At 41.6% G+C, this 15,261-nt stretch overlaps 2 protein-coding genes across 5 annotated transcripts in view; both read left to right on the top strand.

Annotated features, from left to right (window-relative positions):
• The window catches only part of cep192 (centrosomal protein 192), a 30,001-nt gene extending 22,894 nt beyond the window's left edge, over window positions 1-7,107 (top strand). For all 4 annotated transcript variants that reach the window (XM_040117096.1, XM_040117095.1, XM_040117093.1 and 1 more), the window contains 9 exons: window positions 208-313; window positions 418-646; window positions 876-952; window positions 1,278-1,373; window positions 2,017-2,136; window positions 3,260-3,372; window positions 3,935-4,058; window positions 4,438-4,496; window positions 5,567-7,107. In XM_040117096.1, coding sequence (XP_039973030.1) covers window positions 208-313; window positions 418-646; window positions 876-952; window positions 1,278-1,373; window positions 2,017-2,136; window positions 3,260-3,372; window positions 3,935-4,058; window positions 4,438-4,496; window positions 5,567-5,738 — 1,096 coding nt within the window. In that variant the 3' untranslated portion in view covers window positions 5,739-7,107. The remainder of the gene's footprint in view (window positions 1-207; window positions 314-417; window positions 647-875; window positions 953-1,277; window positions 1,374-2,016; window positions 2,137-3,259; window positions 3,373-3,934; window positions 4,059-4,437; window positions 4,497-5,566) is intronic.
• A 4,238-nt stretch (window positions 7,108-11,345) lies between these two features.
• ldlrad4b (low density lipoprotein receptor class A domain containing 4b) overlaps window positions 11,346-15,261 on the top strand; it is a 249,642-nt gene continuing 245,726 nt past the window's right edge. Inside the window, exon 1 of the mRNA XM_040117967.1 lies at window positions 11,346-11,519. The gene's annotated coding sequence lies outside the window, so the exon portion shown is untranslated. The remainder of the gene's footprint in view (window positions 11,520-15,261) is intronic.

Here is a 15,261-nt window from a genome sequence, read left to right as displayed (position 1 = left end):
CTTGGTTTAAAAGTAAAAGCTGTGTTGGTTAAAGTAAATGCATAACCACTGCCAAGGTTTACATTGAACACGTAAGTAAATATGGAAGCTCAGTCCTAAATACTATCATCATCATAGCTTCACTAGATGAGCATTTACAGGAAGGTCAAATCATAATCTGTGTAAATTAAATTACACAGTCTTATTAATTTATTTTTGTTAACCAAGGTGCCACCTGCAGATTTTGATCAGCCCCAACCCCTCACTAGCAACTAAATCTGCTCTGCTGCCATGGAGTGGACAGATTTATGTCCAGTGTGATGGTCAACAGAAGGTATGGAACATAAAGGACATGCTGTGAACCTTTTTTTGAAAAAATGTCTTGGATTGTGAGAAATTAACACGTGCTATATCTGTGTAATGTGACTACTGGTACAGTTTATTAAGATCCAGATTCGTCAGGACCTGGCTCTGGATGTATCCGCAGCCCCTGCAGATACGACGCTGTCGGCCCTGCCTCCTCATGCTGCCACCCCTGTGCTGCCTGTGGCCAGGCTCACCACCAAGCCCTCAATGCCTCTGCAGACCCCACAGACACCTCAGGCCCAGGTGGAGATCAGCAACAAGACCATCATCTTCCCCACCACTCCCTCAGAGGAAACATCAGGTAGGGAGGTGACTGAGTAGTGGAAAGAAGTTTCTCTGATGGTCTGAATTTGAGCCGTACGTTAATACATTGCGGTCAAGTCTGAGCACCCTTACAATAATGATCTACAAGAAGTTATAGTGTGAAATACTTTCCAGACTGTTATGTTTTGTAGTTGTAGACTGTAGTTACCACACACTGTGTGTATTCCTGTGGGACACTCAAACTCTCTGTTGCTCCTGTACTTCAGAGGCCAAGCTGGAGGTGCAGAATGGAGAAGTGGAAGTGAGGTGGTACCTGTCATCATTTGCCCCTCCATATGTCAAGGTGCTTTTTTTCATTATCTCTTTCTTCTGTCAACTTTTGTTTTGTTTACTGTTTTTCTGCTTCCTCTCTTTCTCTCTGTGGAACAGATGTTTTTACTACTTTTACTCTTGATTTCCAGATTCTGTAATTTAGTTGTTTTCTCATTGTGGTTATTTGAAGTGTAGCTAAAGTCTTTCCTTTCGTCTCATGACTCACTTCAGTAATGAGTTTGTTCTCTACGTTTACACTCCTGATGTTGTAGATTTAATCTTGTAGTTTTTTTCATTATTGGCCATTGTGTGACTGCAGTGACTCATGTCAAGCTGTGTCCTTTCTCTTTCCTCAGGGGGTTGACAACACTGGAGATGTTTACCGGGCCACCTACACTGCTTTTAGATGCTCCAGGGTCTCAGGAACTCTGGGAGCTAATGAGAAGATGCAGGTAGGCACTCACATCCAATTAGACCTGTCACCAATATAAGGAGCAAGTCATTGTGAAAAAACATGGGGCAAAATTTACTGTGAATGTTTTGGGTTACTGGGAAAAAAAATGTCACGATACCCACGATTTTTTTTAGCTGAGATGTCGACCGTGACAAAGGTCTGAACTCTTGCCGCTGGTGTTTCCACTCAAATGAACAGCACTTACCGAATTCAGTCTTATTTGATGTGTACTGCAAACCCAAGGAACTTTTACAGCAGTTTGTTGAACCAGTGCCTTGAAGAATTTAAGCAAAACAGGGTTCTGTCTATACCTGTGCTTTATTCTGAATAACATAGTGCTGTGAAAATGTCCAGTTTCCTACAATCATCTGAACTATGCCATATTTGGCCCTTTTTTTTTAATCTGTGTTTTTGTTTGATATTTGCAATTTCAAAACGTTTTATGTGATTTACTTATGCTCAAGCGTTACTTACATAACACTTGTAAACCTCACAGCTGTAAAAAAAATTTTGAATTATGAAGCGGTTGACAAGTTTGGTCTCTCTAGGATTGGCCTCTAAGAACATGTGAGTATAACAAGCACTTTATATGGTTAAACAAATTCTGATTGTTTCCTCCAATGTTTTTCTTTCTCTCCCAGGTGCCAATTACTTTCCTGCCCAGAGACCGAGGGGACTATGCCCAGTTCTGGGACTTGGAGTGCCACCCAGTGTCTGAGCCCCAGCAGAAAACCAGAATCCGCTTCCAACTCTGTGGCACTGTGAGGACTCATTTATTAGATTTTTGGGGTGAAACTTGGCCCTGGAATCACAAAGCATATTGGAGCAAATGTACAGCACAAGTTGGGCTTCTGTAGTGAAGTTGCACTAGACAATACATTGTTCACTTTTTTTCATGTTAGAGGTTTAATTTTATCAAGAATCCGGTTACCATCACTGATTTACCAAAGTACTTAGTTCCTGCTTAAGAGTAACAATAATTCAGGGGTTTGTTATACTCGTAAATTGGTCATAGTATCATAACTGTTTTCTTTATTGCTCTCATTTAACTATGCTTTGTCTAAAGCTTAACAAAGTACATTCCTTGTAGTTGCTCTGCCAGCAACAAAGCAGAAAAATGAACAACTTTTATTTACCCTTTTTATCAGACAAGTGTATACAACAAACAATGATATGCTTTGTCAAATTAACTTGTTTCACTCTCAGACAGCTCACTGAGCTGGTTTGGCTTTGAGCCACATGGCCATGGCTCACTGGGGAAAATGCCGATTTTAAAGCAATATAATGTCTCATTACTTTTTTATCACTTAAAAAAAAAAGCATGTATGGTTGTACCTAAACCATAGGTTTGTAATGTTAGCGACAATTAAAAAATGAGAAAAGTGAGCTGTGGGATGAGAAGTAATGACAGACCCAGTCAACTTAAGAGCAAACGTACACAGCAAGTGGGATGTCAGTTAAATGGCTCCACATAAGTAGGTTAAGTGGTTTTGACGGTAGTGCTTTTTATTGCTGTTGCCATATTTCTTAGATGCAGTGTTTTTAAAGTGGAGTGCTAATGTGGAGTGTTAAATGCTAATCTGTGACTCCAGTGTGGAAACTTTTTTTTTTTTTTTGGGCTATATACATCTTAGTCTGGTGTTGAATTGAATACGTGTGATCTGGTCCACGTTTGGTTATTCAAAATATGTATAGGATTTTTAAGTAGAAATGTTTCTCAGTACCAATAACAAAGTCAAATCTTTTGTGCACGCTAAAGGGTATTTCATCTCAGTTGTATTTATATTATTAAACCAGTACTTTTGACATAGTATGGAGACATGTTTTTAAGCATTGTTGGAGCTTACCAGCCGAGATCTTCAGGTTATGTCTTTGTGTTTTAAGGGAATAAAATCTGGACCAGTAGAAGGACCACAGGAAGGAGACAGCTCACTGGTGAAAACAGAGCCCACAGTTAAGACCAGAAAGAGGGCCGATGCCTCAGCAGGCAAAACCAGGTAAGACCTACTTAGCTAGAACTAAACATGCATATGACCCTTACCATCTCTGTGGTAAAACACATAGGCCAACATAGGAGATATCAGAATAACAGTGGACTGACCACTTCTTGGGGAATTGTGAAAGGAGGCTCAGTTTGGAGTGCACTGGTGGCCTAGGAATTTAAGGCAACCGACCATGAACTGCAACATCCATTTGGGGATGTTGGTTTAAGTCATTCCCTATCTCTTTTTTTCCCCTTGTTTCCTGTCTTCTCTCCATCGTGTGGGGTATGAAAATGCGCCAAAAGTAAAATAAAAAGCAATAAGAATGAAATACACTCAAAATATATAAAATAAATGGATGGTTTTAGAATTTGGGGCATATTGATTAGCTAGTCCGCATGAAAAATTCTAGCTCCAGTACTCAATATATCAGTCAGTCATGTATTGATTTTCAGAATTGTCATGATTTTTAAATCATAAAAAACCTGAGTTTAATGTATTGTATGATATTTAAGAGTAGTTATATCTTCTTCTCATGGTAATTGTGTTTTAAACTGGCACAAATTGTAATTCTCAGCCAGGAGGCTGCGCGGAGGGGTGTGTATTCGCCACAGGATCTGTACACCTTCCCAGCTACACGGGTGGGTGAATCCAGCACTCTTAAGGTCAGCATCCGCAACAACTCGTCCAACACGCATGAGGTGAGGCTTTGCTTTATTCCCATCAAGACATAGGAAGGAATTTGTTTTACTCGCAGAAACTGAAATACAGTATGTACGTACATATTCAGTTTTATCTATTCCAGAAAAGATAAGATGTCAGAATTAAAGCAAAGAGCTCTATAAAAGATGATTTTAACATAAGGTTTTTTTTCTTTAGTTTCAGTTGCTTCTGTTGATGAGATTTTAACAGTGCAGATACTAGGTCATTGTTTACACTGTTGTGCCATGTTCTTTATAGAAATTTGCATGATTGACTTTATTTGTGCTGAATGAGAAATTTAATAACAAGCCCTAACAATTTCACTGTGCTATGCATGGATTTGATATTTGATGTCTGGCTTCTCTAATTGACTTGCAGCTGAAATTTGTAAACTGTCAGGAGCCCTTCCACATCAAGCATTCCAAATATTCCCTGAGGTGAGTCCAGTGGTCATTATCCCGGCAGAAACTCTCCATTCTGCACATTTTTGATAGTAGCTCAGTGACCCACTGGGAATCAGAGGTTTCAGGAACTTTTAGTAATATTTATAATTACTGTCCATCTGTTTGTTTTCTTGTTACTGTGCTCCACCTTCCTTGTTTATTGTTAGAGATGGTTCTACACCGATTTCTCTCATGAAACTAAGTAGCTAGGTATTAATGTTTAGTCAAAACATGCTCTGATGTAACGACATTTTCCCATTGCAAATGCTTACTATGGGAGGTCCTGTGAGATGTTGGGACCCGGTGGATGATGTAAATATATACGGTACACGCTTGAGGCCTTGAGGAGTGCTGATGTTTTGCCTAACTAAGGCCTTTTGGGAGGGGTTGCCTGGCCACAGGTACGAGCTGTGCAGTGCTCTGCTGATGTGGGACTGTGTTCAGAGTGGGCAGAACATGGGTTTTGTATTTTTGAAACAGGAAAAACAACGTACACTAAGAGTGATATGGGGAAAAAAAAAAAATACATATTGGATTTGATTTACCTCATCAACAAAAATAAAGTGCTCTCAGATGTACTATTGTATGTCATCACATTTTTTTTTTCTCCAATGTTGCCATGTGTTGCCACAACCTGAACCTGACCCAGCCCTACAGTACGTGTTGTGCACCGTGCCGTGTGTGGGTTTGTGGTAGCCTTGTGGTGACCTGAGTGTGTTGAGGCTCATATCACGCACTTTCATGTCCACCACATCCACACTGAACACAATGTACCCATGCTGCTCCATTTATCGTATTTTTATTGGATTTGTTATGCTGTAACATTTTGTGTGCACATGGATGAGTTTCCTTTTTTTCAGTACAGCATTTTAAGATTATTATTTTTTCCATAGCCTAGTATGTCATGATTCATATAGTGCAATCCTGAGTACTTGATTTTATTTTTATGTGAAAATGCATGTGCATTCGTGCCAGTGCATGTGTTTATTTATTCATGCTCTAACATTTCAAATTGAATTAAATGTCTGGCCTCTTAACTGTCCATCTTCTTTCCCACCCATTAGATCACAGCACTATCTGAAGCTGCCCGTCCAGTTCAAGCCCAGTTCTGCGGGCCGACACGCTGGCCTGCTACTCATCCAGTCAGAAACAAGTGGAAGTCTTGTTATTCAGCTGATCGGTGAGGCATTGCCTCAAAGTCACTATCTACCATCCTATGCCACTTCCTCGTGCTGACCAGCTGGAAAAGGAAAAACTGCAAAATGCCAAGGATCAAATAAAACAACCCTGGACTTAGAGCATTCCTTGTCATCATATTTAGAAATGCAGATTGTAGCTAATTAAGTGGAGATGACTGAGAATGTCCTGCCAACACTGCCCCATCTGCCTCTCGATAAGGCACAGGTGTCATCAGCTAGGCCGTGAAAAATGATTGTGCCTGTTTGTGCCTGAAGCTGAATGATTTGGTCTGACTGGCTCACAATTAGTCTGCACCACTCTGGCATTTCAGAGAGTTAATGATTTTTGTCACTTGATTCTGGATCTGGTATTTGCCTTATCCCTCGGTCGTGTCACAAGGCAGCATTGTTTTTTGCCACGGCTTCTGTCAGAGAGTAGCATTACCAGTTGGGATATGTTGGGCATTACTTGGAGTTGGTCACTCAGGAATGCCTTTATCTCTTGTTTGGAAACATGACGGTGGGGATTTTGTGTTTTGGAAAAGCCATACCGTGTTGCCTTTTTGCCACTTTACATATTAGAAATCTATTTTTTTTTTTTTTTTTTTTAAAAGTAGCCTAGGCAAATTATTTTTTTGGGTCAAACCCGATTAAGTCATTTGTTTTTAACTGTAACAAGACCACAGGAGATTTTAAGGATTCTGTTTTTTAAGAATCGATAAGGTGTCTTTACATTTCATAAGATTTCCCTAATCATCTTTGCCTGTGTGGTTTCTATGGAAATGGCTCCTCATCATGCAGATCCCACCTGGACAGTGGCCTTTGTTAGCAACATGTGTAGACTTCCCAGCAACATCCAAGACTTGTTCCAAACAGTCCAGATGTACTTGATTTAGTCATGATCAGGGAAGCTCAGAGCACATTAGGACTGTTCATGATTGTTATTACATGCTTAAAGAGTTTCCTGCGGTGGGGTTTTTGTTGAGCAGCTTGCCAGGCCTGCTTAGTATGGTTGCCATGGTAAAGTGGTGTTAATTACAGTTCAAGTCACAGAAAATTAGCACCCCATTTCCTCCTTTGGCTCTGGGGCAAACGACCAAAATTGCTTGGGGGGTATTGGATTCACGTCATAATCATTTTTTGTAACTGGAATGACATGGGGAAATGTATGTAAGCTTCATCCAAGATGTGTTGTTGTGTTGCCAGGCATTGTGACAACACTTTGGAAATAAAAACACTAGTGATGAGCAATATTTTTGTGCTTGTATAGCAAGTTTTGAAATTAAGACAATATGTTGTCACAGGCCGCACTCAACATGCCCTGACAGCTATCCTAACGTACTCTGAGTTACTATTTGCACATGCTTTAAATAGTATTATGTAATATATTGTGGTATGTACACATTTTAAATAAAGTTTGATGAATAGCTTTGCCTCTACTTTTTACAGCCAGGTATACTGTACATGTCTGTTCATTTCCCTTCCTAGCTCAGAATGCCAACACTGAGCTAAGTGGGACTACTATAGGGAATGTAAGTATCCACCAACGTCAATGAAAACAGGTGTTTCATAAAGGTGGCTCAGAAGAAGGTCTTGTCGTGGAAAAACTGTCTTTAACAAACTGAACAAGGACCAGACCGTTTCATAAAGCTGGTTTGTTGTATGTTAAGATGTGTGTGGAGCAGCATATTAAACATAATATGAGGAGTATTGCAGCAAAAACTAACAAAAGAGAGAAAAAAAACAAAACAAAACTTTTGGTTACATGTTGTGGAGATGAGCTCAAATCAACTAGTGCTCCTATGTTCGATCAGTGGTTTGCTGCACACTTATGACGTGGGTTTAATGTGAGTGAACTTCAGAGCTGAAAATTAACAAAGATGTGAAAGACTTTTTCTTTTAAAACATATCCAATAGAACCCAAGCTGGGTAATTTATTTTATAGCAAACTAAAATGTTTTAGATCTTAATTTTCTCTTAATCAGTTAGAATGTTTTCTTCTATTTGTACAAATAACAAAACAGTCTCCATAGCGGGAAAATACTGTTGTAATATGTTCAGACTGGCTGACATTTCCTGCAGTTTTAATAAATGGATTTATGGGTGTCTTTCTTTAAACTGATCAAAGTGACATTTAAAGATTTCTTGTTTCGTGTTTCTTACGATGAGGTAGGAGCAGACTGGCAACAAAAAGCAGCCTAGGAATTTGCTGTCAAACGGCTCCACTTTGACACACCAAACTGACACGTGTTTGATGATCAACGAATCATTCATCAAAAAAAAAATCTGTTCATTTTTGTTGTGTTAGGCCAATATGTACCATGATGAAATGTTTCCCATGTAGGTGTGTACAGAAAGCAAAACTTCGAAGTTGAATTAATGTAATGATCAGCTGACACCTGATTTGACTAAACAGAACTAAATTAGAACCAGCAGCCTTTATCCACAGGAGCACACGATGTTCACACTACATATTCGCACAAAGCACACTATATTCACAGTGGTGATTTCCTTTCTGAAGAGTAGCGTGTAAAAGGCACACACAGATCTCCCCGGCATGTGGCTCAGAAGCCCCGGTATTTGCCCTGCATGTTTGCGGCTCAGTCACTGGCGTTGGCAAAACATTTACTCATGTCTATTTTGACACCTTCCAGGACATGTGCCAATAACTTCACAAATGCCTCCCCTCGTGGACAACAGCAGTGACATACACTACCTGAGTGTTACTGCTCCTCGGAGGCGAGGTCTCGTGTTGTGGCGTGCTGTACCCAAAACATCCCAGCCTTCCCTGACTTCCCTTGCAATACTCTCCCTTGATCATTCAACTGATGTTTTCAGTAACTGCATGGACTGTCATTTTTGACAGCAGAGTGACACGGGACCGTCTTCCTCCTCCACCACCAGAGTCATGTGGCCTCTGGCTTTGTTTTTTTCCTTCTTTTTTCTTAAAACGCAGCCACTCACGTGTTTTTCCGGACACACATCACACTTGGCTGGTGGTCAGACACGTCTGTCTCCATAGAGGTCCCTGCAAAGACCTGCACAAAACTTTCCCTCTCTTACTCAGGTTCACCTGTGCCTTAAAAACGTTTAAAACGAGACATCATCTCGACCTTTCTGACATGAGCATCAAATGCATTCATTACATTCATGATGAATTGTCCAACGTTGACATGGGCAAATACATATGTGGCGTATCATGTAACATACCAGCCATTCATTCTATTTCTTGTAATAATCTGAATAAAGATCGTATGAATGATGTATTCAGCTCTAATGTAATTCACAGCCACACAATAACTAACTAGACTAGAAAAGAAACACTGGAAATAATTTCCAATTAATAAAGACAAGCTAAGGATAGACTGTAAATTAGTGCAGGAGTTATTACGACGTTTCTAACAGACTATTTTTGCTCTTGGTTGATGATGAACAAACTTTTATGAATATGTGACGCAGATTAAAAATAAAAAAGTTGCAGTAATGTCAAACTGTTTCTGCTGCCCAAACAGAGGGGAGTAGAGAAGTAGTTCATCTTTGATGAGGTTAATCTGACTGGCATGTTCCGTTATAATCATGGGAAATATTCAACAATGTGTGGATAATTTTCCTAATAAAAGAGATCAGAGGGTTTAGGGTTTATTTCCATTTATCAGAACAGATTCTCCTCATGTTACTCTGAGCCTCGGTGTAAGAGTGTAAAATCTTCAACACTGTCAGGAATCCTGTTGGGATTGAACGTACCTTTGTGCAATTCGAATGAAGCTATAACAATAACTGTGTAGTTATCTGGTGTAAGAAACTCTCCCTCCGTTTGTTAGAAGCTCTCTTTTAAAACCAGAGGGACACATGGAAAACCTCAATAGCAAAACGATTCGACTGATCTATAAATATATCTATTGTTCTTTATTATTTTTCACTTTACTGTAAACTCTTTTGTCCCTGTCGGGGTCCCGCAGGAAGGGTGACACTGGTTTTCCACTGATCTGAGTGGTCAGTAGTTGGCTCTGTTGGCAGGTCTTGATCTGATCCTCTCAAGGTAACCTGCTCCGTAGCCGGTCAGGTGTGCAAGTGAAGAAGCGAACCGCCGTCGTAACCCTGAGAACTCAGGGTTAAACCTGAATGAGTCTCAATATGTGATGCAGATTAAAAGAAAAAAAAAAAAAAAGGTCCTCGCTAATCAAAAACCCTGCATCGTAGAACAGGCTTCAGAGATTTGTGGTGAGTGGGGAACTTTTTTTTTTTTTTAAATCTGCATCACATATTCATATAAGTTTGTTCATCATCAAACAAAAGAGCAAAAATACTCTATTAGAAAAGTCGTAATGACTATTGCACTTATTTACAGTCTATCCTTAGCCTGTCTTTATTAATTGGAAATTATATCCAGTGTTTCTTTTCTAGTCTAGTTGTGCGATCGTATTGTTTACATTTCACCTTGTTGAATAGCACTAACCTAATTTCCCCGCAGGTATCATTGTCCTGACAGTGTGGATACGTCAACTCTCTTTTTCCATCACTGCAGCTCAGAATAACAGGAGGAGACTTTTTGGAATTAAAAGAAGGGATGATGTCTTCTGTAAGAAAAATCCTCCACACACCGTTCACTATTCCCTATGGTTAGAAATGCCACATTTTAGTCAGACTGATCTTATCAGACATTGACTACTTTTATTCTCCTCTCTGCTTTGGCAGCAGAAACAGTTTGACATGACTGTAACTTTTTATGTGCATCAGATATTCGTAATAGTTTGTTTACCATCAGACAGAAAAGCAAATAGTACCCCATAAGACCCTGATAATTCCTGCGCTTGTTCACCGTACATCCATAGCCTTACTTCAATATTTGAAAATTCTTTCCAGTGAAAGTGTTTCTACAGCTTTCTTATTCTATTCTAGTTATGTGATGGGAGGAATATCACTTCGGAGTAACAACTACTCCTCTTTTATATGCACACGCTCATAGCCGGATGGGAAAATCCGGAGTCAACAGGGCCAGATGATGACCAGCTTGGTGATACAGCTTATCCAGGACGGCCGAAGCGAGGCTCAGCGCAGCCAGATGAACCCGAGAGAGCCAGGCTAAGTTGAACTGGACTGGTGGTAGGGGCCCCAGGCGGCCAGTTTCCACGGTAACTTAGATCAGACTTATAAGAGCCTCTTCTATGAAAAATAATTTCCTGAAATGAACCTGGTTTAAGTGGTTCACTCAGCCAAATGTTGTTCCAAGTTCCACAGTCTCGGTTTCAGACCAAGGGGGGGTCACAGCTTTCACTGTTCAGGCTCCATCACAGCATCAAGTCAGCCGAGTCAGGGCCACTTTTAAAAACGCATCTTCGCCAACCTTGTCCCAGGTAACACCCCGGTACTTTTATGGGGCTCTTCGCTCGCTCGCCCGCGGTCGCATCCTCGGTGAAAATACACCTCCATGGCTCCTCTTTCCTGTGCACCTCCGAGGCACTCTGCAACTCTGGTTTCTGAAGTCACCCCACTTGGCGACGGAACCTCGGCACCAGTGAGGGGGGCACCTTTCCGTCGACGGGCGAGGCGACGAACTGCCTCGCGCCTCGCACCGGACCGGACCCCCCCCCTTCCCCACCTGCGTGGCCCGTGGCCGCTTCGGCTGCTGTGTGGGACGGGACCTGCGTGTGTCGCCAGAGCCTCACCTACAGGCGGCTGTCAGCAGCTTGCGCGGTGCAAGCGGGACAGCTGGGCTTTATTTGGCTTCCCAGGCTGGGAACCGCTGTAGTGCAGTTGGACTTGACGTCTAGCAACACAACATCACTGACTCTGAGCAGGCAGACACGGCGGTTTAGCACGTAAGCGACCGCATTTACAGGTAGGAAGCCTGCGGCATTTTCTTAGTTGTTTCTCTACACTGGTGTATTTTTAATGCATTATGCTGTGGTCGGAGGCGGCTGGAGGAGTGCCGCGGTTACGCTAGCCGGTGGGGCTAAACGCTAGCCGGGCTGTCCGGCGTGGGGCTCTGACTTCGGGCCAGACGCTGGAAGTTGCTGCTCGGAGTTGGAGCGGCTTTCCGAGCTGCGCCAGACAGCGGCTAAGCTAATACGGCTAAGTTAGCCGCGAGCAGGCTAGCCCGGGCTGCCGTCAGTCATCCGCAGGGGCCACGGCACCAGTCCGCGACGTCTGGTGTGTCCCCCCCGCGGGGTGACGCTGGCTCCCCACCGACCGCGACCTCCCGTGTTTGAGGCATCATTTATTACCCCGAGCAAGAGCCCAGCCAGGTGGATGCTTATCCGCCCGGCTGGTGTGTCGTTAGCTGTCTTGCCCCGTTTGGTTTGATGAACGAGCTAGCTGGAACGCAAGATCCGAGATCTGACGCCCCGATCCAGCGCCTTTGGCTCCCCAACTTTTTATGCAAATGAGACACGCGGTGCATGTGATGGAAGTGCTGTCACCGAGTAGCCACATGCGGGATGAGCTGCTACAGAGTTGTGTGTAGTTTTGGGCACTGTGGGGTGGGGTGAAGAGCACCGTGGGACAGCGGGACGTAACCGACATTCATCCACAAACACCCTGTCCCCATGCTCGGTTAAGAAGTATTCATTATTTTGGGATTCCCCCCTCTCCTCTCCGTCGTCTTTAAGAGGACAATGAGGGTTTAACTAACACGCACATCATTCCTTTGGATGCACTGTTCAAAAGATGAGCGTGACACTTAATATCATTTCAAAGTTATCTTCAGTTACCTTTTCCTACAGTCTGTATCTTAACCCATTTTCACTTCACTCTCCTCTCTCTTTCACTTGTTTTTCCAAATCAGAGATTTCAAAAAAAAAAAAAAAAAAAAAAGGCCAAGTGGCTTCAGAGACCCATTGGTCAAAGTTTCACACTGACTCAATCTTGTAAAAATCATGGATCTATGTGTGACATTGTACAGCAGCAGGAGCACTGGTCTGCCCGACCGTCCAGTGTATTCCAGCCCTCTGATCGGGTTTACGTTGATTTGATTATTAACCTCTGTTCTCTGCGTGAGCTGCATCAAGGTCAGGAGTTTTTTTTGTTGTTTTTTTTTCTGTGTAGGTCTGGTAAAGAGAGTTCAAATACTTGCTAAGGGTGTGTTTTTGTTCCTTGGCTGGCTGGCTGTACAGAACCCCCCCCCCCCCAGCTACCCTGCCTCTGCCTCGTCCTCAAGGTTTCGCTCAGGGATCTACAGATGAGGAAGAGTCCTCCGAGATCTGAGGCATTGTTTTTAGGTATTTGTTGCCATTGTTGTTCACATTGGTCTGTCTCTGTTTATTTCTCTATGATCCCCACCCTCCCCAACAGACACACACACACACAAACTCTCTCTCAAGTTATTTATTTATATTTTTTGCATCTTTCCTCCGTTTCTGTCTCATTCACACACTGCTTCTCTCATGTACTTACTTTTTTATACAGTTCGGACACAAGCCCGATCCTTTTCTGGAGTTTGGATGCTTGAGTTAAAGTCATTGGCTGCGGCAGTGGAGTAGTGTAGGTAGCTGGTCTTAAGTGCTGTTCTATGTTCTATGTATTTTTTTTTTTTTTTTTGTCTGCTGCCCCACTGGCAAGGTGAGCAGTGCAAGTAAAGCTTGTTATGCTGGGTTCAATAAAAGGACACCTGTGCATAATGATGAAGAATTATGTACCTGTTAAATATGGAGATATTGCCAACATGCCAGGGTGTCATATTATTCAAGACTGAGATGACCTACAGTATTAAAGGATAATACTGATGTTTGCTTTTAGTGCCAATCATCTAGCTGTAGTCCTGTTTTCTATAAATTATTTTTGGTAGCATTTGGACAGACAGTGCAGGCTGCTAGCTACAGTTTATTTTTAAACAGCATGACAGATGTCAGATATAAAGTTCTCATCTTGATAATTCATCACAGTAAACTAAAAGCTGTAATTTATTATAATGGAGCAGAGAATGAATCTAATTTTTTCATTGTTTATCCAATGTTAGATAAATAATGTAATCTAATTATTTATATTATGATGAGTCAAGTACATTCAGTATAAACACACACAGAACAAAATACTTATCCAATTTCTTGTTTGGAGACATACATGTAATCGAAACAGGATGTTGAAAGTTTATCGTTTATGGCGATTACATCATCCTCATTTATCTAGACTGTTGCTGGTAGACTGTAAATGTCAATGGACAATCTGCTTTGAAATCAGGATGAAATGTTGCTAATTTGTCATATCTCGTGTGAAATAACCAAAACTACTCTAGCTTTGACAGAAACCCTTTTCTTCATGGACCCCATCGATCATAATCAGAAGCTGATCGAGAAAATATGTCTTCAGTCCCTTTAAGGCATGTCTCATATATTCCTCAGTAGTTCTTGTGCTGAGATCACCAGTTGATATAATTCTATTTTCAAAAATCATTTGAATATGGGCAGGTGAATGCTGGTCGACTCTGAGTCTGTTGTTATCATTTCAGTATTAAATTAGGTTAAAATGATTTAATATGCTGCAAATACTAGCTTTTTATTTTTATCTATAATGCATTCAGGGTAATAAGGCTACAAGCCAGAGTGCACTCAGTGCACACTGTGACAGATTTAGTTAATCTAGAGATGACGTGCAGATTTTTTTCCCTGCAACCAATCGTCTGGTTGAAGAGTACAGTAGGTACGATGTCAGTTGTCAGGTTTTCTTTGGCTGACTACCACTCTAAAAGTTAGCTATTGAGACCACAGCTTTTTCTGTCCAGATTTTCTAAACTTAAAGGTACCCTTTGGAAATTTTAACCTCTAAGTACTGTTATGAAGTAATGTTTTGCAATACACGTTCCTGCTGCCAGTTACATGCTACGCCACTGATTGACAGTTGATGGCAGTAACACGCCAAAAAACTAGCAAGGTCCCAGGAAAGGCTAGAAGGCTAGCTTTGCTAGGCTAGAAGATTAGCAAAGCTAGCAAACACTGGTGTAAACAAGGCAGGAATCCAAAATATTCACAATATCAGTTTTTAGAGTATTTTATGAGGAATTGGATTAAAATTTGGCACTTACCTGCTTCACAGACTTTATTGTCCCAACTATGTCTAGTAAGGATGTATGTAAAAGTTCTTTGTATGGTAGATGGCAAATATGTACGAGGCATCAGACCATGAAGGCATTGCAGTCTCTTGTTGAATTCAGCCTTTATTTAAACCAAAGAACTCAAAGGGCGAGCCCTCCCTGTTTTTTAAGGCCAGTTCTGTGCACCGGCTAAACTGCAAAGATAGAGTCTGTTCATATATAAGTGAATAAAAACCATCAGGTCATAAAATAATAACTAAGTGGGAAAGTTGAGGAGAAAGTCAGCGAGCAGACTGGGTGCTTTATTGACTACAGTAATGTGTTCCCGTCTACCAAGTTGTGCTGTGTGTCTGCTTCACACAGAACACTGTACAACTGCTTCTTAGAGCCAGACGTCTGTGTCCATCTGTCTGTCTGTATTTCTGTCTCTTTGTTCATGCTATTCTGTGTGTGTGTGTGTGTGTGTGTGTGTGTGTGTGTGTGTGTGTGTGTGTGTGTGTGTGTGTGTGTGTGAGAGAGACTGTAACTGACCGCCTTTTAATATGTGTGCACTGCG

This window comes from Xiphias gladius, chromosome 22, assembly GCF_016859285.1.
Source record: "Xiphias gladius isolate SHS-SW01 ecotype Sanya breed wild chromosome 22, ASM1685928v1, whole genome shotgun sequence".
Lineage (NCBI taxonomy): Eukaryota > Metazoa > Chordata > Actinopteri > Istiophoriformes > Xiphiidae > Xiphias > Xiphias gladius.
Note: the sequence above shows the minus strand (reverse complement) of the source record. Positions and strands in the feature narration are given on the sequence as shown.